At 39.3% G+C, this 24799-nt stretch overlaps 1 protein-coding gene across 1 annotated transcript in view; it reads right to left on the bottom strand.

The window, feature by feature from the left end:
• The window catches only part of BET1 (Bet1 golgi vesicular membrane trafficking protein), a 34656-nt gene extending 10759 nt beyond the window's left edge, over window positions 1-23897 (bottom strand). The window contains exons 1-3 of the mRNA XM_065884319.1: window positions 23763-23897; window positions 19086-19210; window positions 7813-7869 (exon numbers count right to left, since the gene is read on the bottom strand). Of these exons, the coding sequence (XP_065740391.1) occupies window positions 7813-7869; window positions 19086-19210; window positions 23763-23781 (201 nt within the window). The 5' untranslated portion in view covers window positions 23782-23897. The remainder of the gene's footprint in view (window positions 1-7812; window positions 7870-19085; window positions 19211-23762) is intronic.
• Between the last annotated feature and the right edge of the window lie 902 nt (window positions 23898-24799).

Raw genomic sequence — 24799 nt, 5'->3', positions numbered from 1 at the left:
GACACAGATTGGCTGAATGGATACAAAAACAAGACCCTTATATATGCTGTCTACAAGAGACCCACCTCAGACCTAGAGACACATACAGACTGAAAGTAAGGGGATGGAAAAAGATATTCCATGCAAATGGAAACCAAAAGAAAGCTGGAGTAGCAATTCTCATATCAGACAAAATAGACTTTAAAATAAGGACTATTAAAAGGGACAAAGAAGGACACTACATAATGATCAAGGGATCGATCCAAGAAGAAGATATAACAATTGTAAATATTTATGCACCCAACATAGGAGCACCTCAATACATAAGGCAAATACTAACAACCATAAAAGGGGAGATCGACAGTAACACATTCATAGTAGGGGACTTTAACACCCCACTTTCACCCATGGACAGATCATCCAAAATGAAAATAAATAAGGAAACACAAGCTTTAATTGATACATTACACAAGATGGACTTAATTGATATTTATAGGACACTCCATCCAAAAACAACAGAATACACATTTTTCTCAAGTGCTCATGGAACATTCTCCAGGATAGATCATATCTTGGGTCACAAATCAAGCCTTGGTAAATTTAAGAAAACTGAAATTGTATCAAGTATCTTTTCTGACCACAACGCCATGAGACTAGATATCAATTACAGGAAAATATCTGTAAAAAATACAAACACATGGAGGCTAAACAATACACTACTTAATAATGAAGTGATCACTGAAGATATCAAAGAGGAAATAAAAAAATACCTAGAAACAAATGACAATGGAGACACAACGACCCAAAACCTATGGGATGCAGCAAAAGCAGTTTAAGGGGGAAGTTTATAGCAATACAAGCCCACCTTAAGAAGCAGGAAACATCTCGAATAATCAACCTAACCTTGCACCTCAAGCAATTAGAGAAAGAAGAACAAAAAAACCCCAAAGCTAGCAGAAGGAAAGAAATCATAAAAATCAGATCAGAAATAAATGAAAAAGAAATGAAGGAAACCATAGCAAAGATCAATAAAACTAAAAGGTGGTTCTTTGAGAAGATAAACAAAATAGATAAACCGCTAGCCAGACTCATCAAGAAAAAAAGGGAGAAGACTCAAATCAATAGAATTAGAAATGAAAAAAGAGAAGTAACAACTGACACTGCAGAAATAAAAAAAATCATGAGAGATTACTACAAGCAACTCTATGCCAATAAAATGGACAATCTGGAAGAAATGGACAAATTCTTAGAAACGCACAACCTGCCAAGACTGAATCAGGAAGAAATAGAAAATATGAACAGACCAATCACAAGCACTGAAATTGAAACTGTGATTAAAAATCTTCCAACAAACAAAAGCCCAGAACCAGATGGCTTCACAGGTGAATTCTATCAAACGTTTAGAGAAGAGCTAACACCTATCCTTCTCGAACTCTTCCAAAATATAGCAGAGGGAGGAACACTCCCAAATTCCTTCAACGAGGCCACCATCACCTTGATACCAAAACCAGACAAGGATGTCACAAAGAAAGAAAACTACAGGCCAATATCACTGATGAACATAGATGCAAAAATCCTCAACAAAATACTAGCAAACAGAATCCAACAGCACATTAAAAGGATCATACACCATGATCAAGTGGGGTTTATTCCAGGAATGCAAGGATTCTTCAATATACGCAAATCTATCAATGTGATAAACCATATTAACAAATTGAAGGAGAAAAACCATATGATCATCTCAATAGATGCAGAGAAAGCTTTAGACAAAATTCAACACCCATTTATGATAAAAACCCTCCAGAAAGTAGGCATAGAGGGAACTTTCCTAAACATAATAAAAGCCATATATGACAAGCCCACAGCAAACATCATCCTCAATGGTGAAAAACTGAAAGCATTTCCACTAAGATCAGGAACAAGACAAGGTTGCCCACTCTCACCACTCTTATTCAACATAGTTTTGGAAGTTTTAGCCACAGCAATCAGAGAAGAAAAGGAAATAAAAGGAATCCAAATCGGAAAAAAAGAAGTAAAGCTGTCACTGTTTGCAGATGACATGATACTATACATAGAGAATCCTAAAGATGCTACCAGAAAACTACTAGAGCTAATCAATGAATTTGGTAAAGTAGCAGGATACAAAATTAATGCACAGAAATCTCTGGCATTCCTATATAATAATGATGAAAAATCTGAAAGTGAAATCAAGAAAACACTCCCATTTACCATTGCAACAAAAAGAATAAAATATCTAGGAATAAACCTACCTAAGGAGACGAAAGACCTGTATGCAGAAAATTATAAGACACTGATGAAAGAAATTAAAGATGATACAAATAGATGGAGAGATATACCATGTTCTTGGATTGGAAGAATCAACATTGTGAAAATGACACTACTACCCAAAGCAATCTACAGATTCAATGCAATCCCTATCAAACTACCACTGGCATTTTTCACAGAACTACAACAAAAAATTTCACAATTTGTATGGAAACACAAAAGACCCCGAATAGCCAAAGCAATCTTGAGAACGAAAAATGGAGCTGGAGGAATCAGGCTCCCTGACTTCAGACTATACTACAAAGCAACAGTAATCAAGACAGTATGGTACTGGCACAAAAACAGAAAGATAGATCGGTGGAACAGGATAGAAAGCCCAGAGATAAACCCACGCACATATGGACACCTTATCTTTGATAAAGGAGGCAGGAATGTACAGTGGAGAAAGGACAGCCTCTTCAATAAATGGTGCTGGGAAAACTGGACAGGTACATGTAAAAGTATGAGATAAGATCACTCCCTAACACCATAAACAAAAATAAGCTGAAAATGGATTAAAGACCTAAATATAAGGCCAGAAACTATCAAACTCTTAGAGGAAAACATAGGAAGAACACCCTATAACATAAATCACAGCAAGATCCTTTCTGACCCACCTCCTAGAGTAATGGAAATAAAAACAAAAATAAACAAATGGGACCTAATGAAACTTCAAAGCTTTTGCACAGCAAAGGAAACCATAATCAAGACCAAAAGACAACCCTCAGAATGGGAGAAAACATTTGCAAATGAAGCAACTGACAAAGGATTAATCTCCAAAATTTACAAGCAGCTCATGCAGCTCAATAACAAAAAAACAAACAACCCCATCCAAAAATGGGCAGAAGACCTAAATAGACATTTCTCCAAAGAAGATATACAGAATGCCAACAAACACATGAAAGAATGCTCAACATCATTAATCATTAGAGAAATGCAAATCAAAACTACAATGAGATATCATCTCACACCAGTCAGAATGGCCATCATCAAAATATCTAGAAACAATAAATGCTGGAGAGGGTGTGGAGAAAAGGGAACACTCTTGCACTGCTGGTGGGAATGTGAATTGGTTCAGCCAGTATGGAGGTTCCTTAAAAACTACAAATAGAATTACCATATGACCCAGCAATCCCACTACTGGGCATATACCCTGAGAAAACCAAAATTCAAAAAGAGTCATGTACCAAAATGTTCATTGCAGCTCTATTTACAATAGCCCAGAGATGGAAACAACCTAAGCGCCCATCATCGGATGAATGGATAAAGAAGATGTGGCACATATACACAATGGAATATTACTCAGCCTTAAAAAGAAATGAAATTGAGCTATTTGTAATGAGATGGATAGACCTAGAGTCTGTCATACAGAGTGAAGTAAGTCAGAAAGAAAAAGACAAATACCGTATGCTAACACATATATATGGAATTTAAGGGAAAAAAAATGTCATGAAGAACCTAGGGGTAAGACAGGAATAAAGACACAGACCTGGAGAACGGACTTGAGGATATGGGGAGGGGGAAGGGTGAGTTTTGACAGGGCGAGAGAGAGTCATGGACATATACACACTAACAAACGTAGTAAGGTAGATAGCTAGGGGGAAGCAGCCGCAAGGCACAGGGATATTAGCTCGGTGCTTTGTGACAGCCTGGAGGGGTGTGATGGGGAGAGTGGGAGGGAGGGAGATGCAAGAGGGAAGACATACAGGAACATATGTATATGTATAGCTGATTCACTTTGTTATAAAGCAGAAACTAACACACCATTGTAAAGCAATTATACCCCAATAAAGATGTTTAAAAGAAAAAAAAATATTCCCAGAAGGAAGGCGGGGAATTAAAAAAAAAAAAATCTTCCAACTAACAAAAGCCCAGGACCAGATGGCTTCACAGGCGAATTCTATCAAACATTTAGTGAAGAGCTAACACCTATCCTTCTCAAACTGTTCCAAAATATAACAGAGGGAGGAACACTCCCAAATTCCTTCTACAAGGCCACCATCACCTTGATACCAAAACCAGACAAGGACGTCACAAAGAAAGAAAACTACAGGCCGATATCACTGATGAACACAGATGCAAAAATCCTCAACAAAATACTAGCAAACAGAATCCAACAGCAAGCACATTAAAAGGATCACACACCATGATCAAGTGGGGTTTATTCCGGGAATGCAAGGATTCTTCCATATACGTAAATCTATCAATGAGATACACCACATTAACAAACTGAAGGAGAAAAACCATATGATCATCTCATTAGATGCAGAGAAAGCTTCTGACAAAATTCAACACCCATTTATGATAAAAAGCTTGCAGAAAGTAGGCATAGAGGGAACTTTCCTCCACATAATAAAGGCATTATATGACAAACCCACAGCCAACATCACCCTCAATGGTGAAAAACTGAAAGCATTTCCACTAAGATCAGGAACAAGACAAGGTTGCCCACTCTCACCACTCTTATTCAACATAGTTTTGGAAGTTTTAGCCACAGCAATCAGAGAAGAAAAGGAAATAAAAGGAATCCAAATCGGAAAAGAAGAAGTAAAGCTGTCACTGTTTGCAGATGACATGATACTATACATAGAGAATCCTAAAGATGCTACCAGAAAACTACCAGAGATAATCAACGAATCTGGTAAAGTTGCAGGATAGAAAATTAATGCACAGAAATCTCTTGCATTCCTATACACTAATGATGAAAAATCTGAAAGTGAAATCAAGAAAACACTCCCATTTACCATTGCAACAAAAAGAATAAAATATCTAGGAATAAACCTACCTAAGGAGACAAAAGACGTGTATGCAGAAAATTGTAAGACACTGATGAAAGAAATTAAAGATGATACAAATAGATGGAGAGATATACCAAGTTCTTGGATTGGAAGAATCAACATTGTGAAAATGACTCTACTACCCAAAGCAATCTACAGATTCAATGCAATCCCTATCAAACTACCACTGGCATTTTTCACAGAACTAGAACAAAAAATTTCACAATTTGTATGCAAACACAAAAGACCCCGAATAGCCAAAGCAATCTTGAGAATGAAAAACGGAGCTGCAGGAAGCAGGCGCCCTGACTTCAGACTATACTACAAAGCTACAGTAATCAAGACAGTATGGTACTGGCACAAAAACAGAAAGATAGATCAATGGAACAGGATAGAAAGCCCAGAGATAAACCCACGCACATATGGTCACCTTATCTTTGATAAAGGAGGCAGGAATGTACAGTGGAGAAAGGACAGCCTCTTCAATAAGTGGTGCTGGGAAAACTGGATAGGTACATGGAAAAGTATCAGATTAGATCACTCCCTAACACCATACACAAAAATAAGCTCAAAATGGATTAAAGACCTAAATGTAAGGCCAGAAACTATCAAACTCTTAGAGGAAAACACAGGCAGAACACTCTATGACATAAATCACAGCAAGATCCTTTTTGACCCACCTCCTAGAGAAATGGAAATAAAAATAAACAAATGGGACCTAATGAAACTTAAAAGCTTTTGCACAGCAAAGGAAACCATAAACAAGACCAAAAGACAACCCTCAGAATGGGAGAATATATTTCCAAATGAAGCACCTGACAAAGGATTAATCTCCAAAATTTACAAGCAGCTCATGCAGCTCAATAACAAAAAAACAAAAAACCCAATCCAAAAATGGGCAGAAGCCCTAAACAGACATTTCTCCAAAGAAGATATACAGACTGCCAACACACACATGAAAGAATGCTCAACATCACTAATCATTAGGGAAATGCAAATCAAAACTACAATGAGATATCATCTCACACCAGTCAGAATGGCCATCATCAAAAAAATCTAGAAACAATAAATGCTGGAGAGGGTGTGGAGAAAAGGGAACACTCTTGCACTGCTGGTGGGAATGAGAATTGGTTCAGCCACTATGGAGAACAGTATGGAGGTTCCTCAAAAAACTACAGATAGGACTACCATATGACCCAGCAATCCCACTACTGGGCATATACCCTGAGAAAACCAAAATTCAAAAAGAGTCATGTACCAAAATGTTCATTGCAGCTCTATTTGCAATAGCCCGGAGATGGAAACAACCTAAGTGCCCATCATCGAATGAATGGATAAAGAAGATGTGGTACATATATACAATGGAATATTACTCAGCCATAAAAAGAAACGAAATTGAGCTATTTGTAATGAGGTGGATAGACCTAGAGTCTGTCATACAGAGTGAAGTAAGTCAGAAAGAGAGAGACAAATACCGTATGCTAACACATATATATGGAATTTAAGAAAAAAAAAATGTCATCAAGAACCTAGGGGTAAGACAGGAATAAAGACACAGACCTATTAGAGAATGAACTTGAGGATATGGGGAGGCGGAAGTGTAAGGTGTCACAAAGCGATAGAGGCATGGACATATATACACTACCAATGGTAAGGTAGATAGCTAGTGGGAAGCAGCCGCATAGCACAGGGATATCAGCTGGGTGCTCTGTGACCGCCAGGAGGGGTGGGATAGGGAGGGTGGGAGGGAGGGAGATGCAAGAGGGAAGAGATATGGGAACATATGTATATGTATAACTGATTCATTTTGTTGGGAAGCAAAACTAACACACCATTGGAAAGCAATTATATTCCAATAAAGATGTTAAAAAAAAGAAAAAAAAAAAAGATGAGAGAACTAGGTATGGATTAGAAACACCGCATTTCCATAGAAATCTAAATATCCTGAGATGTAAGGCCCTGGCACAATGACAGCCTTTGCACATTTCAGGCTCTATGCAGTTCATGAACTTTACATCTATAGTATTCAGTGGGGTTATGCATCAGAATCACCTGGGATCCTTTTTTCAAAATACATATACCTAGGCCCCTCCCCCTAAAATTCTGAATCAGTATATTTAGAGTGAGGACCAGGCATAAATATTTTCAAAGTTCCGCAAGTGATTCTAACGTACAACTTTCACAAGGCGATTGCTTTCAGTGCAATATTCATTTTTGAACAGTATAATTTTAAAAGCATTTGAAGAAACTAGGGAAGGCCCAGAGGAATTTGACATACAAAATAAACATTGTAGAATGAAAAAAGCCTCTAACAAGAACAGGCATATATTACTGAGTTTGTTTAGACCAGAGATAAAAGGCTTGGGGATGTTACTATGTTCAAATCTTATTGAGTTGTTCACAGTGATCTTTAGAAGATCAAGCAAAAGAAATAGGTTTACCTTAAGTAAAAGACATTTGGTCGGTTGGACATAAAGTGCTTTTGATTACTTGGCAGTCTATAGCCAGAGATCTTTAAGAAGACTCAAAATAGTCATTTGTCCTGAGTTTTTAACGGTGTTTCTAAGCACAGGATTAAAGATAAATTGGCTTCCACCTCCTCCTCCTACTTGTATGTGTTAGGCAAGATAAAAAATGTAAAACGATGGCAAAAACGAATCTTAGAGGTATTCCAAACCAGATTTGAGAATATCAGATCAAGTTTCTTAAAGTTAAAATCATATTCACTTACCATTTCAGCTAATAATTTATTTTGATGTTTAACTTCATGGCCTATTTCAATGGAAAGCTATAAAGTAGAAAGCGTAAACATTATTACTTACATAAATGTTTTTAAGTGTTATAAAGTAAAAACAATAATGACATTCTAAGCATAAACATTTTCTCAAATAAAACTGTATTCTAAAAATATAAAATATACTCTCTTCTTTTGTTACTTTTCTCACTGAAATTAATGAAAAATAAACTTAGAATTTCTATTGCTTCCCAACTATGGACATTGTCTCCCTGTTCTTCATTTTGATTTCATCTTAATATTCAATTCCATCTTTTAATTTTGGTACATATTTCTCTCCGGTTCTCTTATCCTTGCATTCTTTTTTCTCTATACTGTTTACACAATAGCATTTGTTTGTATATTTCTTCATTTACCTTTTAAAAATGTATACAAGTTCCCATATTATCAATTCAAATCCAGATATAAGCAATATTTTCCTAATGAATGTAGCATTACTTTGAATAAACATCTAAATTAATTATTTCTTTAGATTCTAAAGGTGTTTTTCTTTAAAATATGATAATAAATTGGAAAAAAACCTCACAAGTTAGTGTCACCCACATCCTGAAGCTATGCACAAAAGAGGCTGAGTCTGAATGAAATACCATAAGTGAGTACAGCTGCTATTCAAACCAAAACCTATCTAATACTTTATACAACAAATTCATCAAAGGCTTCATTTCTAAGATATTTGAATAAACACGCTACTACTAAATCTTGGAAACTACTAAAAATCTTGGCAAACCACTGCAAAATATTGTTCTCAACTTATTTTGTGTAGAAAGCATCTGGGGTAATAGTGATGCAAAACCATGCTAGAATTCTATAGATCAGAATGTGAGCTTTTTCCCCAAATTTAACAATTCAGAGATAATAAAGCACCTATGAAACTAGATAGCCCAAATCACCTGTTTCTACAACTGTCATTCATGCCAGGGGAAGAAATTTACAGGAGAAAAAAGCTTTCTTCTAACAAGAAGCCTAAATTATCAATATTGGAATTAAAAAAAAATCATTTAATTCTTAATTTCCTCTGAATGTTGTATTTTTTATTTATTTTTATTTTTTTACATCTTTATTGGAGTATAATTGCTTTACAATGTTGTGTTAGTTTCTGCTTTATAACAAAGTGAATCAGTTATACATATACATATGTTCCCATATCTCTTCCCTCTTGCGTCTCCCTCCCTCCCACCCTCCCTATCCCACCCCTCCAAGCGGTCACAAAGCACCGAGCTGATATCCCTGTGCTGTGCGGCTGCTTCCCACTAGCTATCTATTTTACGTTAAGTAGTGTATATATGTCCATGCCTCTCTCTCGCTTTGTCACAGCTTACCCTTCCCCCTCCCCATATCCTCATGTCCATTCTCTAGTAGGTCTGTGTCTTTATTCCTGTCTTACCCCTAGGTTCTTCATGACATTTTCTTTTTTCTTAAATTCCGTATATGTGTTAGCATACAGTATTTGTCTCTCTCTTTCTGACTTACTTCACTCTGTATGACAGACTCTAGGTCTATCCACCTCATTACAAATCGCTCAATTTCGTTTCTTTTTATGGCTGAGTAATATTCCATTGTATATATGTGCCACATCTTCTTTATCCATTCATCCGATGATGGACACTTAGGTTGCTTCCATGTCCTGGCTATTGTAAACAGAGCTGCAAGGAACATTTTGGTACATGACTCTTTTTGAATTTTGGTTTTCTCAGGGTATATGCCCAGTAGTGGGATTGCTGGGTCATATGGTAGTTCTATTTGTAGTTCGTTAAGGAACCTCCAGACTGTTCTCCATAGTGGCTGTACCAATTCACATTGCCACCAGCAGTGCAAGAGTGTTCCCTTTTCTCCACACCCTCTCCAGCGTTTATTGTTTCTAGATTTTTTGATGATGGCCTGAATGTTGTATTTTTTAAATTATTAACATTATACAATATTGCTTAGTTTATAGATCAACTCCTTTTGATTTAATATGACCTTGAAAACAATACTCATTTCAGAATGTAACAGTCTCCAGGCTGAATATAATTCTATTTTCCAAAGACTAATGAAATAGCAATTAGGTTTTGGCAGCATAAGCTTCCAGTGAATGCTCTATAAGTGTACTGCATGTTTATTTTAATGTGGAATCAATCACATACACTGGTAAAACCATCTTCTGGTTATCCTTTATTTAATACATATTAAGTCAATACCACTATAAGGAATTATGGTAAGTGCTATGTAGAATATAAAACTAAGTACAATAGAAAACCCTATTTCTGGTAAATTTCTTTTACATACAGATAATTCCAATGCAGATCATTATGCAATAAGCGCTACAGAAATGGTACAAATGGTCTTATGTTCATAAGGAAAAGGTTACTTTTATGTGGTGATCAGGAATGGCCTGGAGGAGAGAAGATGCAATGAGGTGGAGCCTTTCAGAAGGGCAAGACTTCAGCCAATGTCAGGAGAGAGAGGCAGTCTAAGGCAAAGTGATAGCATGCCCAAAGATACAGGAGTGGGAGAGTGACAGCATGCGTAGGACACAAGGAGTACTTGAATTTGTCTGGCAGAAAGCATGTATACATTCTGGAGGTACAGGAGGTAAGGTCTGAAAAGCTGTGGACAATATTTGCAGAACCTATTTGATGGAACTATAGAGTGTGAACTTCATTTCTTACATCATGGGAGGCCACTGAAGACTTCTGGGAGCAAGGATGCAAGTTAAAAAATCCTCTAAAAAGATGACTGGTGACAGGGTGTAGCTCAGACCAAAACATGGGAAAAATTAGGAACAGATAGGTTAAAAGACTTTCCCAACAGTTCACCTAAGAAAACCGGGGGATAGTATTAGAAAGAGAAAGGTGGAAATAGGAACAGTAGAAAAAAAAGCACAGGACTTGGTGACTGACGTGAGGTACAAAGGCAGAAACATGAAAGACAGATTTGTAGCTTTTGAGACTAGAAGAAGAAAAGTCAGAAGATGAGCTGCTTGGGGGTGGAAGGTGGATTACTCTGAGACATTAGTACAGAGAACATACAGTATTTTAGATTTAACTACAAAAAAAAAAATTCTGAAGTTAAAAACAAAACAAATATACCATATGTTTTGATTGGCCACATTTTCTAAACTTGTACTTAAATCATGTCTAAATTTTGAGTCATGTTGCTAAAACTTAATTGCTATTTCATTAGCCTTTGGAAAGTAGAATTGTAAAAGCCTGGAGACTGTTATATTTTGAAATGAGTATTGTTTTCAAGGTCATATTAAATCAAAAGTAGTTGATCTATGAACTAAGCAATTTTGTATAATGTGAATAATTTAGAAAATACAACATTTCGAGGAAATTAAGAATTAAATGATTTTTTTTTTAATTCCAATATTGATAATTTAGGCTTGTTAGAAGAAAGCTTTTTTCTCCTGGAAATTTCTTTCCCTGGCGTGAATGACAGTTGTAGAAAGTAGTTAGGTAATTTGGGCTATCTAGTTTCATAGGTGCTTTATTATCTCTGAATTGTTAAATTTGGGGGAAAAAAGCTCATATCACCAAACTACACTATTTTGTAACTGAATTCCTTAGTATGATACCAATAAAAGTATATATTTTATAAGTATAAAATATACATGTGAGGGGACCTTGAAGATGGCGGAAGAGTAAGACGCGGAGATCGCCTTCCTCCCCACGGATACACCAGAAATACATCCACACGTGGAACAACTCCTACAGAACTCCTACTGAAGGCTGGCAGAAGACCTCAGATCTCCCAAAAGGCAAGAAACTCCCCACGTAACTGGGTAGGGCAAAAGAAAAAACAGAGACAAAAGAATAAGGACGGCACCTGCACCAGTGGGAGGGAGCTGTGAAGGAGGAAAAGTTTCCACACACTAGGAAGCCCCTCCGCGGGCGGAGACTGCGGGAGGCAGAGGGGGGAGTTTCGGGACCGCGGAGTAGTGCACAGCGACGGGTGCGGAGGGCAAAGCGGGGAGATTCCTGCACAGACGATCGGTGCCGACCAGCACTCACCAACCCGAGAGGCTTGCTGCTCACCCACCGGGGCGGGCGGGGCTGCGAGCTGAGGCTCAGGTTTTGGTTTTGGACGGAGCTCAGGGAGAGGACTGGGGTTGGCGGCTTGAACATAGCCTGAAGGGGTTAGTGCACCACGACTAGCCGGGAGGGAGTTCGGGGAAAAGCCTGCACCGGCCGAAGAGGCAAGAGACTTTTTCTTCCCTCTTTGTTTCCTGGTGCGCGAGGACAGGGGTTTAAGAGCGCTGCTTAAAGGAACTCCAGAGACGGGCGCGAGCCGCGGCTAAAAGCGCGAACCCCAGAGACGGGCGCGAGCCGCGGCTAAAACCGCGGACCCAAGAGCCGGGCGGGAGACGCTAAGGCTGCTGCTGCCGCCACCAAGGGGCCTGTGTGCGAGCACAGGTCACTATCCACACCCCTCTTCCGCGGAGCCTGTGCAGCCCGCCACTGCCAGGTTCCCGGGATCCAGGGACAACTTCCCCGGGAGTACGCACGGCGGGCCTCAGGCTGGTGCAACGTCACGCCGGCCTCTGCCGCAACCTCACGCTGCCTCTGCCGCCGCAGGCCCGCCCCGCACGCAGTGCCCCTCCTTCCCCTATCCCCCAACCCCCGGCCTGAGTGAGCCGGAGGCCCCGAAGCAGCGGCTCCTGTAACCCCGTCCTGTCTGAGCGAAAAAACAGACGCCCTCCAGCGACCTACACGCAGAGGCAGGGCCAAATCCAAAGCTGAGCTCCTGTGAGCTGTGAGAACAAAGAGAAAGGGAAATCTCTCCCAGCAGCCACAGAAGCAGCGGATTAAAGCTCCACAACCAACTAGATATACCCTGCATCTGTGGAATACCTGAATAGACAAGGAATGATCCCAAATTGAAGAGGTGGAATTTAGGAGCGAGATCTATGATTTTTTTCCCTTTTCCTCTTTTTGTGAATGTGTACGTGTATGCTTCTGTGTGAGATCTTGTCTGTATACTCTTGCTTCCACCATTTGTCCTAGGGCTCTATCCGTCCATGACTTTTTTTTAAAAATTCTTTTTCTTAATAAGTTTAATTGTAATAACTTTATTATACTTTACCTTCGTTCTTTCTTTCTTTCCTTCCTTCCTTCCCTCCTTTAGACAATGAATCACCCCAAATTGAGGAGGTGGTCTCAGGGAGCAGGATTTATGATTTTTCCCCCTTTACCTCTTTTTGTGAAGGTGTATGTGTATGCTTCTGTGTAAGATTTTCTCTGTATAGCTTTGCTTCCAACATTTGTCCTAAGGTTCTATCCGTCCCTTTTTTTTTTTCTTCTAAATATTTTTTAATTCAATAACTATATTATACTTTATTTTTACTGTATCATCTTTCTTTCTGTCTTTTTTTCCTTCTTTCCCTCCTTCCTTCCTTCCTCCCTCCCTCCCTCCTTTCTTTCCTTCTTTGCTTCTTTCTTCCTTCCTTCCTTTCCTCCTTTCCTTCTTTTTTTCCTCATACTTCTACTAATTCTCCCTACTTTTTCTCCCTTTTATTCTGAGCTGTGTGGATGAAAGGCTCTTGGTGCTCCAGCCAGGAGTCAGGGCTCTGCCTCTGAGGTTGGAGAGCCAACTTCAGGACACTGGTCAACAAGAGACCTCCCAGCTCCACATAATATTAAACGGTGGAAATCTCCCAGAGACCTCCATCTTAACACCAGCACCCAGCTTCACTCAACGACCAGCAAGCCACAGTGCTGGACAACCTATGCCAAACAACTAGCAAAACAGGAACACAACCCCACCCATTAGCAGAGAGGCTGCCTAAAATCATAATAAGGCCACAGACACCCCAAAACACACCACCAGACGTGAACCTGCCCACTAGAGAGACAAGATCCAGCCTCATCCAGCACAACACAGGCACTAGTCCCCTCCACCAGGAAGCCTACACAACCCACTGAAACAACCTTAGCCACTGGAGACAGACATCAAAAACAACGGGAACTACGAAAGTGCAGCCTGCAAAAAGGAGACCCCAAACACAGTAAGATAAGCAAAATGAGAAGACAGAAAAACACACAGCAGATGAAGGAGCAAGATAAAAACCCACCAGACCTAACAAATGAAGAGGAAATAGGCAATCTACCTGAAAAAGAATTCAGAATAATGATAGTAAGGATGATCCGAAATCTTGGAAGTAGAATGGACAAAATGCAAGAAACAGTTAACAAGGACCTACAAGAACTAAAGATGAAACAAGCAACGATGAACAATGCAATAACTGAAATTAAAATCACTCTAGATAGGATCAATAGCAGAATAACTGAGGCAGAAGAACGGATAAGTGACCTGGAAGATAAAGTAGTGGAAATAACTACTGCAGAGCAGAATAAAGAAAAAAGAATGAAAAGAACTGAGGACAGTCTCAGAGACCTCTGGGACAACATGAAACGCACCAACATTCGAATTATAGGGGTTCCAGAAGAAGAAGAAAGAAAGAAAGGGACTGAGAAAATATTTGAAGAGATTATAGTTGAAAACTTCCCTAATATGGGAAAGGAAATAGTTAATCAAGTCCAGGAAGCACAGAGGGTCCTATACAGGATAAATACAAGGAGAAACACGCCAAGACACATATTAATCAAACTGTCAAAAATTAAATACAAAGAAAGCATATTAAAAGCAGCAAGGGAAAAACAACAAATAACACACAAGGGAATCCCCATAAGGTTAACAGCTGATCTCTCAGCAGAAACCCTACAAGCCAGAAGGGAGTGGCAGGACATACTGAAAGTGATGAAGGAAAATAGCCTGCAACCAAGACTACTCTACCCAGCAAGGAGCTCATTCACATTTGATGGAGAAATTAAAACCTTTACAGACAAGCAAAAGCTGAGAGAGTTCAGCACCACCAAACCAGCTTTACAACAAATGCTAAAGGAACTTCTCTAGACACGAAACACAAGAGAAGGAAATGACCTATAGTAGCGAACCCAAAACAATATATAAAATGGAAATAGGAACATACATATCGATAATTACCTTAAATGTAAATGGACCAAATGCTCCCACCAAAAGACACAGATTGGCTGAATGGATACAAAAACAAGACCCTTATATATGCTGTCTACAAGAGACCCACTTCAGAACTAGAGACACATACAGACTGAAAGTAAGGGGATGGAAAAAGATATTCCATGCAAATGGAAACCAAAAGAAAGCTGGAGTAGCAATTCTCATATCAGACAAAATAGACTTTAAAATAAGGACTATTAAAAGGGACAAAGAAGGACACTACATAATGATCAAGGGATCGATCCAAGAAGAAGATATAACAATTGTAAATATTTATGCACCCAACATAGGAGCACCTCAATACATAAGGCAAATACTAACAACCATAAAAGGGGAGATCGACAGTAACACATTCATAGTAGGGGACTTTAACACCCCACTTTCACCCATGGACAGATCATCCAAAATGAAAATAAATAAGGAAACACAAGCTTTAAATGATACATTAAACAAGATGGACTTAATTGATATTTATAGGACACTCCATCCAAAAACAACAGAATACACATTTTTCTCAAGTGCTCATGGAACATTCTCCAGGATAGATCATATCTTGGGTCACAAATCAAGCCTTGGTAAATTTAAGAAAACTGAAATTGTTTCAAGTATCTTTTCCGACCACAAGCCATGAGACTAGATATCAATTACAGGAAAAGATCTGTAAAAAATACAAACACATGGAGGCTAAACAATACACTACTTAATAATGAAGTGATCACTGAAGAAATCAAAGAGGAAATAAAAATATACCTAGAAACAAATGACAATGGAGACACAACGACCCAAAACCTATGGGATGCAGCAAAAGCAGTTCTAAGGGGGAAGTTTATAGCAATACAAGCCCACCTTAAGAAGCAGGAAACATCTCGAATAAACAACCTAACCTTGCACCTCAAGCAATTAGAGAAAGAAGAACAAAAAAACCCCAAAGCTAGCAGAAGGAAAGAAATCATAAAAATCAGATCAGAAATAAATGAAAAAGAAATGAAGGAAACCATAGCAAAGATCAATAAAACTAAAAGCTGGTTCTTTGAGAAGATAAACAAAATAGATAAACCACTAGCCAGACTCATCAAGAAAAAAAGGGAGAAGACTCAAATCAATAGAATTAGAAATGAAAAAGGAGAAGTAACAACTGACACTGCAGAAATAAAAAAAATCATGAGAGATTACTACAAGCAACTCTATGCCAATAAAATGGACAATCTGGAAGAAATGGACAAATTCTTAGAAATGCACAACCTGCCAAGACTGAATCAGGAAGAAATAGAAAATATGAACAGACCAATCACAAGCACTGAAATTGAAACTGTGATTAAAAACAATTCCAACAAACAAAAGCCCAGGACCAGATGGCTTCACAGGTGAATTCTATCAAACGTTTAGTGAAGAGCTAACACCTATCCTTCTCAAACTCTTCCAAAATATAGCAGAGGGAGGAACACTCCCAAATTCCTTCTACGAAGCCACCATCACCTTGATACCAAAACCAGACAAGGATGTCACAAAGAAAGAAAACTACAGGCCAATATCACTGATGAACATAGATGCAAAAATCCTCAACAAAATACTAGCAAACAGAATCCAACAGCACATTAAAAGGATCATACACCATGATCAAGTGGGGTTTATTCCAGGAATGCAAGGATTCTTCAATATACGCAAATCTATCAATGTGATAAACCATATTAACAAATTGAAGGAGAAAAACCATATGATCATCTCAATAGATGCAGAGAAAGCTTTAGACAAAATTCAACACCCATTTATGATAAAAACCCTCCAGAAAGTAGGCATAGAGGGAACTTTCCTAAACATAATAAAAGCCATATATGACAAGCCCACAGCAAACATCATCCTCAATGGTGAAAAACTGAAAGCATTTCCACTAAGATCAGGAACAAGACAAGGTTGCCCACTCTCACCACTCTTATTCAACATAGTTTTGGAAGTTTTAGCCACAGCAATCAGAGAAGAAAAGGAAATAAAAGGAATCCAAATCGGAAAAAAAGAAGTAAAGCTGTCACTGTTTGCAGATGACATGATACTATACATAGAGAATCCTAAAGATGCTACCAGAAAACTACTAGAGCTAATCAATGAATTTGGTAAAGTAGCAGGATACAAAATTAATGCACAGAAATCTCTGGCATTCCTATATACTAATGATGAAAAATCTGAAAGTGAAATCAAGAAAACACTCCCATTTACCATTGCAACAAAAAGAATAAAATATCTAGGAATAAACCTACCTAAGGAGACGAAAGACCTGTATGCAGAAAATTATGACACTGATGAAAGAAATTAAAGATGATACAAATAGATGGAGAGATATACCATGTTCTTGGATTGGAAGAATCAACATTGTGAAAATGACTCTACTACCCAAAGCAATCTACAGATTCAATGCAATCCCTATCAAACTACCACTGGCATTTTTCACAGAACTAGAACAAAAAATTTCACAATTTGTATGGAAACACAAAAGACCCCGAATAGCCAAAGCAATCTTGAGAACGAAAAATGGAGCTGGAGGAATCAGGCTCCCTGACTTCAGACTATACTACAAAGCAACAGTAATCAAGACAGTATGGTACTGGCACAAAAACAGAAAGATAGATCAGTGGAACAGGATAGAAAGCCCAGAGATAAGCCCACGCACATATGGACACCTTATCTTTGATAAAGGAGGCAGGAATGTACAGTGGAGAAAGGACAGCCTCTTCAATAAATGGTGCTGGGAAAACTGGACAGGTACATGTAAAAGTATGAGATAAGATCACTCCCTAACACCATAAACAAAAATAAGCTGAAAATGGATTAAAGACCTAAATGTAAGGCCAGAAACTATCAAACTCTTAGAGGAAAACATAGGAAGAACACCCTATAACATAAATCACAGCAAGATCCTTTCTGACCCACCTCCTAGAGTAATGGAAATAAAAACAAAAATAAACAAATGGGACCTAATGAAACTTCAAAGCTTTTGCACAGCAAAGGAAACCATAATCAAGACCAAAAGACAACCCTCAGAATGGGAGAAAACATTTGCAAATGAAGCAACTGACAAAGGATTAATCTCCAAAATTTACAAGCAGCTCATGCAGCTCAATAACAAAAAAACAAACAACCCCATCCAAAAATGGGCAGAAGACCTAAATAGACATTTCTCCAAAGAAGATATACAGAATGCCAACAAACACATGAAAGAATGCTCAACATCATTAATCATTAGAGAAATGCAAATCAAAACTACAATGAGATATCATCTCACACCCGTCAGAATGGCCATCATCAAAAAATCTAGAAACAATAAATGCTGGAGAGGGTGTGGAGAAAAGGGGACACTCTTGCACTGCTGGTGGGAATGTGAATTGGTTCAGCCACTGTGGAGAACAGTATGGAGGTTCCTTAAAAAACTACAAATAGAATTACCATATGACCCAGCAATCCCACTACTTGGCATATACCCTGAGAAAACCAAAATTCAAAAAGAGTCATGTACCAAAATGTTCATTGCAGCTCTATTTACAATAGCCAGGACATGGAAACAACCTAAGCGCCCATCATCGGATGAATGGATAAAGAAGATGTGGCACATATACACAATGGAATATTACTCAGCCTTAAAAAGAAATGAAATTGAGCTATTTGTAATGAGATGGATAGACCTAGAGTCTGTCATACAGAGTGAAGTAAGTCAGAAAGAAAAAGACAAATACCGTATGCTAACACATATATATGGAATTTAAGGGGAAAAAATGTCATGAAGAACCTAGGGGTAAGATAGGAATAAAGACGCAGACCTACTGGAGAACGGACTTAAGGATATGGGGAGGGGGAAGGGTGAGTTTTGACAGGGCGAGAGAGAGTCATGGACATATACACACTAACAAACGTAGTAAGGTAGATAGCTGGGGGGAAGCAGCCGCAAGGCACAGGGATATTAGCTCGGTGCTTTGTGACAGCCTGGAAGGGTGGGATGGGGAGAGTGGGAGCGAGGGAGACGCAAGAGGGAAGACATATGGGAACATATGTATATGTATAGCTGATTCACTTTGTTATAAAGCAGAAACTAACACACCATTGTAAAGCAATTATACCCCAATAAAGATGTTTAAAAAATAAATAAAATATACATGTATATATAAATACACAAATTAAAAAGTATATAATATGTGCTTTATACTTACAGATTTTATAGCAGTTACTTTGTTTCTCAGACTTTCCGTGAGTCTCTCATTTTCTTCTTCACAGGCACTATACCCACTATTAGGATAGCCATAGTTCCCATAGTTGCCAGGAGGTACTCCTTCACCTGCAAGGATTAGAGTCACAAGCAGAGTTGCAGCAAAAACTTTTGAAACCTTGACAAGAAAGAACTGAAAAAGACCCCTGGAGGGCGTTGCAGACCATGTATGTCTATTATTCACACTCCAAATGAACTTTAAAAATTAATAACCAAATAGAGATTAGAACAATTCTAATACCCTCTCTTAAGCAAAGAATACTGAATTCAGTTCAAAACACATTTGTTGACTGCATATTGACTGCCCACAAGACACTGAAATAGGCACTGATATATAAAGAGATTCTGGACACATTTCCTGCTCCCTAGAACTACACAGTTTAAAAAAAAATCTAAAAGTATCATAACATCAACTACCTATGGAAGAAGCTTGGCTATGAAGAGAAAGGCAGAAAGAGGATAATACAGCAGGATGAAGTTCATGGCAGAGGGAGGGTCCTTTACTAGCATCTCTTTCTTTTAAATAGAAAAGAGCTGGAATAACTTGGAGAATATTAGCTGAGATTTAAGAGAGGGACTCATTCATTCTTCAACAAATACTTGAGAAACTCCATGTATCAGATTCATTGTTCTTTCTAGGTGCCACTTTTTGGAGCTCATCTTCTAGGGAATAGCATTGGGATACAGGACTATAGTCCCAGCCACTGCCTAATATAGTACTTGATATTCATCAGGCCATCAAACAGGTAGAGTGAGCCTTGAACAGTGAATACATATACTAACATGTTGGAGGATTGAGAGAGGAAAGCATAGCTGACAGTGTTATCTAACCGCATTTTTTTTTAAACTATTGACAATTTTCTCAGTAAAAAAGAGAAAAGCCTGTCTTTGAAGAATGGTGATCATTTGGGGGAATAAACAGTAAAGAGAATAATGGAGGAAAGTGACTAGGGTTATACAGGATTACTACAGGGATAAAGCAATCCTGGCTGAGGCAATATATTGTAGTGTGATTTTTCTCCAGAAGAACTCATCAGCCTAAGTTAGCCCATGAAACGCTGGATGGTTGGACTGATCAAGAGTTGGAGGTTTACAGTGTTGGGGCTGCTGAAGAACAGAGCCCCAAGAGGATGAGATTCCTTGCAAAAAGACTGGGTGAATATATGGATTATGGGGATTCAACTGGACAAGGACTGAAGTAGTGTTAACAGAAGCCTGAGAATATGGAGGAAAGGGATGATACAGAAACTAAAGGTCTCCGTAAACTCAAAGAGTGGATGGAGTGGCAGTGACAGTAACATATGGAAGGGCCGGAAGTAGCAGGCAGCACTGGTTGTTGAAGAAAGGTCAAAGCGTGAACAGAAAGCTCTTTCAAGGCACAGCACAAAGCTCACTTTCTCTAAAAAGCAAAACTCTCTCCTTTGAATTCTTACAGCTCTGACTATATGTAACACTAATATCACACTCTAGACTGCACTCCAAGGGCAGAAAGTAAATTTGTTCTGCTCGTGGCTATAGATGCCCCCCACAAATATACACACACCCAGTAAGGCACACCCAGTAAATACCTGTAAATTAACTAATTAATGAACAGAATCTGAATTCACTGTTATTCAACTTTGAATGTGCCTGCCTTTGTCAGCAGTGGGGTCACAGGCTTCTTTGAGGACAGAGGCAGTGAGGCAGTGTCTCAACCTTCTTCTATATCCCCTGTACCTAATAAGTACTTTACATGCAGCAGACACACAATCTCCACCACCACAAAAACCCCAACAAAATGCTAAATGAGTATGTTCCTGAGGAGAAGGAGTCGCTTTCCCCAAATTTTCCCTCAACTGCTGACACACTATCCACAAAGCTAAGTGTGCCATTATAAAATTTAAGGACTCAGGTGACTAGACATAATATTTTCCTCCACTCAGTGATTAAAATAATTATTTAAACAATGCATTCTCACCCTATTCATCAATGATACTCTGTACAAACTCTAATAAGGACCAAAATCCTTACAGAAAAGAAAAATGTCTTCATATTTTATGTGACTAAGGTCCTAGATATATAACGTTTGTCCAATAAGTCATTACTGACTGGATGAATTTAACCACTTGACAACCAAGGAATTCATTTCTAAATTAATGGCTATTTGTCTCACTTCCTTTATTGTTATTTTTCCCTATCTTAATTTTATTTTTAGAGTTCTTCAATACTGTCGCATTTATTAAAAGTGAAATTCTCAGAAGTATTTCAAGGCACATTTCTTTTTTTTTTTTTTTTTTCTTTGCGGTACACGGGCCTCTCTGTTGTGGCCTCTCCCGTCGCGGAGCACAGGCTCCGGACGCGCAGGCTCAGCGGCCATGGCTCACGGGCCCAGCCGCTCCGCGGCACGTGGGATCCTCCCGGACCAGGGCACGAACCCGTGTCCCCTGCATCGGCAGGCGGACTCTCAACCACTGCGCCACCAGGGAAGCCCTCAAGGCACATTTCTTCTATTAAAGAGTTAATCTTCCCTCACACCATCATTCACTACCAATATTAATAAATAAATAAATAAAATAAAATGTTAGGAGTTGTTATTCTTTGTGTGACTTAACTGCTATAAAAAGTTGTTGGAAAGCTAATGGGTGCCAAAGATGATCCTCAGACTTTGTCCATTAGACAAATGCTACTTTTGGATAGTTTCTGTCAATAACTGAACCAAATCACCGAGAGGGACATGTGAAGTGTGGAAGCTTCTCCACATGAATATCTACTGATTCACGATCCCAGGTTTAAAGTTCCAGGTCAATACAGACTGATCCTTTAAAAAAAAAAAAAAAAAGCTCCTGTCACATCATGTCACATCATACCAATGTAAATTACAGCAATTGATACATCACCTTTCCTCCTCTCAACTACAGGGGAGCTTAAAAACAAACAAACAAAAAACCACTCTATTCTAGAGATTGTAATTTCATTAGTCTGGGCTGGGGTCCGGGTATCAAAGCCCTAAAAGCTCTCCAGGTGATTCTAATGTACAGTCAGGGCTCAGAACCATCATTTCTCTAGTCCCTTTCCTGCAATTTATCATGGCACACTGCTGCACAAAAACATTCAAAGGGGCCAAAAGACCTACCAATGAGATCCAAATTCCTTGGCCTAGCACTCAAAGGTCTACACAATGTGGTTGGTTCTGGTTCTATGTCTTCTACTTCAACCAAATAGGCTTAATCATAATCCTTTAAAACACATCATTCATAATTCTAGATTCCAGCCCTACAACTATTTCTGGGGGGAAAGGGTCATCCTTCCAACTGGAAATTACCTCTCCTACACTTCATTATTTAAGCTTTAGTTCAAGTTCCTATGTCTCCACAGAGTACCAAGTGCTCTATCTGTGAAATCCCCGAGACATTCACTACCTGTAGAACTTATTTGGTATTTGGTTGTATAGCTACCGCCTTGTACTATAATTTATCTTTGTACATATTTCTACTCCTCAACTAGATTGGAAGCTTTGGGGAACACAAGCAGAGCTACAAACGACTGTATACCTACAGCTTACTCAAGTACACAATAAATGTTTGCTGTCATTAGTAATGATAAAAAGGAAAAACATTTAGGCATATAAAACTAACCTTGTTCAAAATGAGTTATATTTTTTCTCTACAATTTACTTGGCCAACTTTCCTTCTATGATCCAAGTATTCACAAAAACTACATTTTTCAAAAGCTGTTTCTCATACTACAATTTACTAATGAATGTACATGCCTAGAGCTACTGGCAACTTTCACTAACTTTAAATACCTGACAGTTGAAAACTTTTTTTTTCTTTTTCCATCTTATAAGAACTAAAAAAGGTAACATTATCTTTTTTCAATATTTCATATATTTTCTCAGGTATATTGTACACTGATTTGGCAGGTTTTTTCTTTTTCCCAATTATCACTTAATAGTTTCAGAACCAGAAAATGCTGTTTTAATGGCTCTGTGTTATAATAGCCCATTATAAGTCCTTGTGCCTAATTTGTTCCTGCTGCTTGGTGAACCTGCTTCCTAAGCTAAAAGGTCAAGAACAAATGCTAAGTAACCAAGAATTACTACATTCTACCGTCTTACCAGTGGAACAAGGCTCAGATAAGAACTGTTCTCGGTAAAACGGCCTTTAACAGTAATGATACGTACGTTTACCTTTGTAACTCACTGTAACCAGGCTAATATGATTATTATTAGTGTGCTCTGCATGCAACACTCACTCTTCAAACTTTGCTTCTGAAGAAACTAACATCGGGTCCAATAAAAAGAAACCGAAGACAGCAATTTCCATAATCACGCTCAGACCGTCAATAACACTAAAGACTCATCACTGAGTCGGCACCTGTACATACCTCACCTCCAGTCCTCCACTACTCTCTGTAAACCTACCATCCATACCTGGGACTGAACTAAACTTAAGGCACGCCCCAGGATCTCGGACAAATGGTGTGTTTCCACTTGGTATCGCCTCCAAAGACCCCTCCATACACCCTGCTCTCTGGTTCAGATTCCAGAGACATGAAACAGATCCGATTTCCTTCCGCGTCCCCGCGCCCAGCACGGCCAGTTCTAGGGCCCCCGAACTTAGAATCTCAGCCCTCTTCTTACCCAGGCCTGCACGCCTCATCCTGCCAGAGGAGCGGGGGAAAAGGCGGGCGGAGGGTTGGGAAGAGGCCAGGGGTCACCCGGACTGCGCCCTCAGTACCGGGTCCCGGCGAAACACCAACTTCTTCCCCTAAAGCGCCACGACATCAGGGTAGTCTAAACGTGGCGCTGGCTGATGGCGTCACCCAAGGCGCTTCTCGGCGCCCTGCGAGGCGGCCGCATGACCGAACTACATTCTGGGAAATGTAGTTCGCCGCCGAGGCCGGGAATGTGGTAGGGGCGTGGGGGTGAACCAGGCTGGAGGAGCGGGCGGGGCTTCCGGAAAAGGGACGCGCGCTTACCCGGTTCTGACTGCGGGCCTGGGACTATGGATCTCAGCTGCGGCCTGGCTCTTTCTCTCAGCTGTCGGCCCCCGAGTTTAACGCTATACATCTGTTCCTCCCAGACCATGAGAGGATGGTTGACTTCTCTTTCCAGGTGCCGCCTTTCACTTCCTCTCACCTCGAGTTAGTTCAGGTAAAGTCAAAGAAAACTTTATCCAAGTTTCTGATCTCACACATAAGTAATCTGAGACCCATAGACGGGAAGGAAGAGTATAGCCCATCGGTGCCGGGTCACCAGTGGTGTAGGGAAAACCAGGCCCCTTGCACTAGGGCTGCTGCTCGGATTAAAACAGTCGATAAAAGTAACAGGGTCTCCTCGGAAGCACTGAAGACTTCGTTCCCTGTTTCCGAGTTTGTTGCATTTCTGGAAAGAACCGCGGCCATTAGCTGTTAAGGGCTCGAGGGACCCCTCAACTTCCTCCCACTTAGACCTTTTTAACTTACACAAAGGATACTGAAATACAGTTTACACAGGGTAATGTGCCAACTTAAACGGGGTGCTGGCTGGGGTGGAGTGGTGCTGGAATCGGGATTAGTCCTAGAATTTCATTTTATCTCACAGGATTATCGTGAGGATTAAATGAGATAACTTTTTATAAAAAGAAGTCTGATACATATTAGATGCTCAAAAACCACTGGATGCTTGCTGTTTTGTCA

The sequence above is a fragment of the Phocoena phocoena genome, chromosome 9 (genome assembly GCF_963924675.1).
Source record: "Phocoena phocoena chromosome 9, mPhoPho1.1, whole genome shotgun sequence".
In the NCBI taxonomy this organism is placed as follows: domain Eukaryota; kingdom Metazoa; phylum Chordata; class Mammalia; order Artiodactyla; family Phocoenidae; genus Phocoena; species Phocoena phocoena.
The sequence above is the reverse complement of the archived record's forward strand: the minus strand, read 5'-3'. Positions and strand labels throughout refer to the sequence as shown.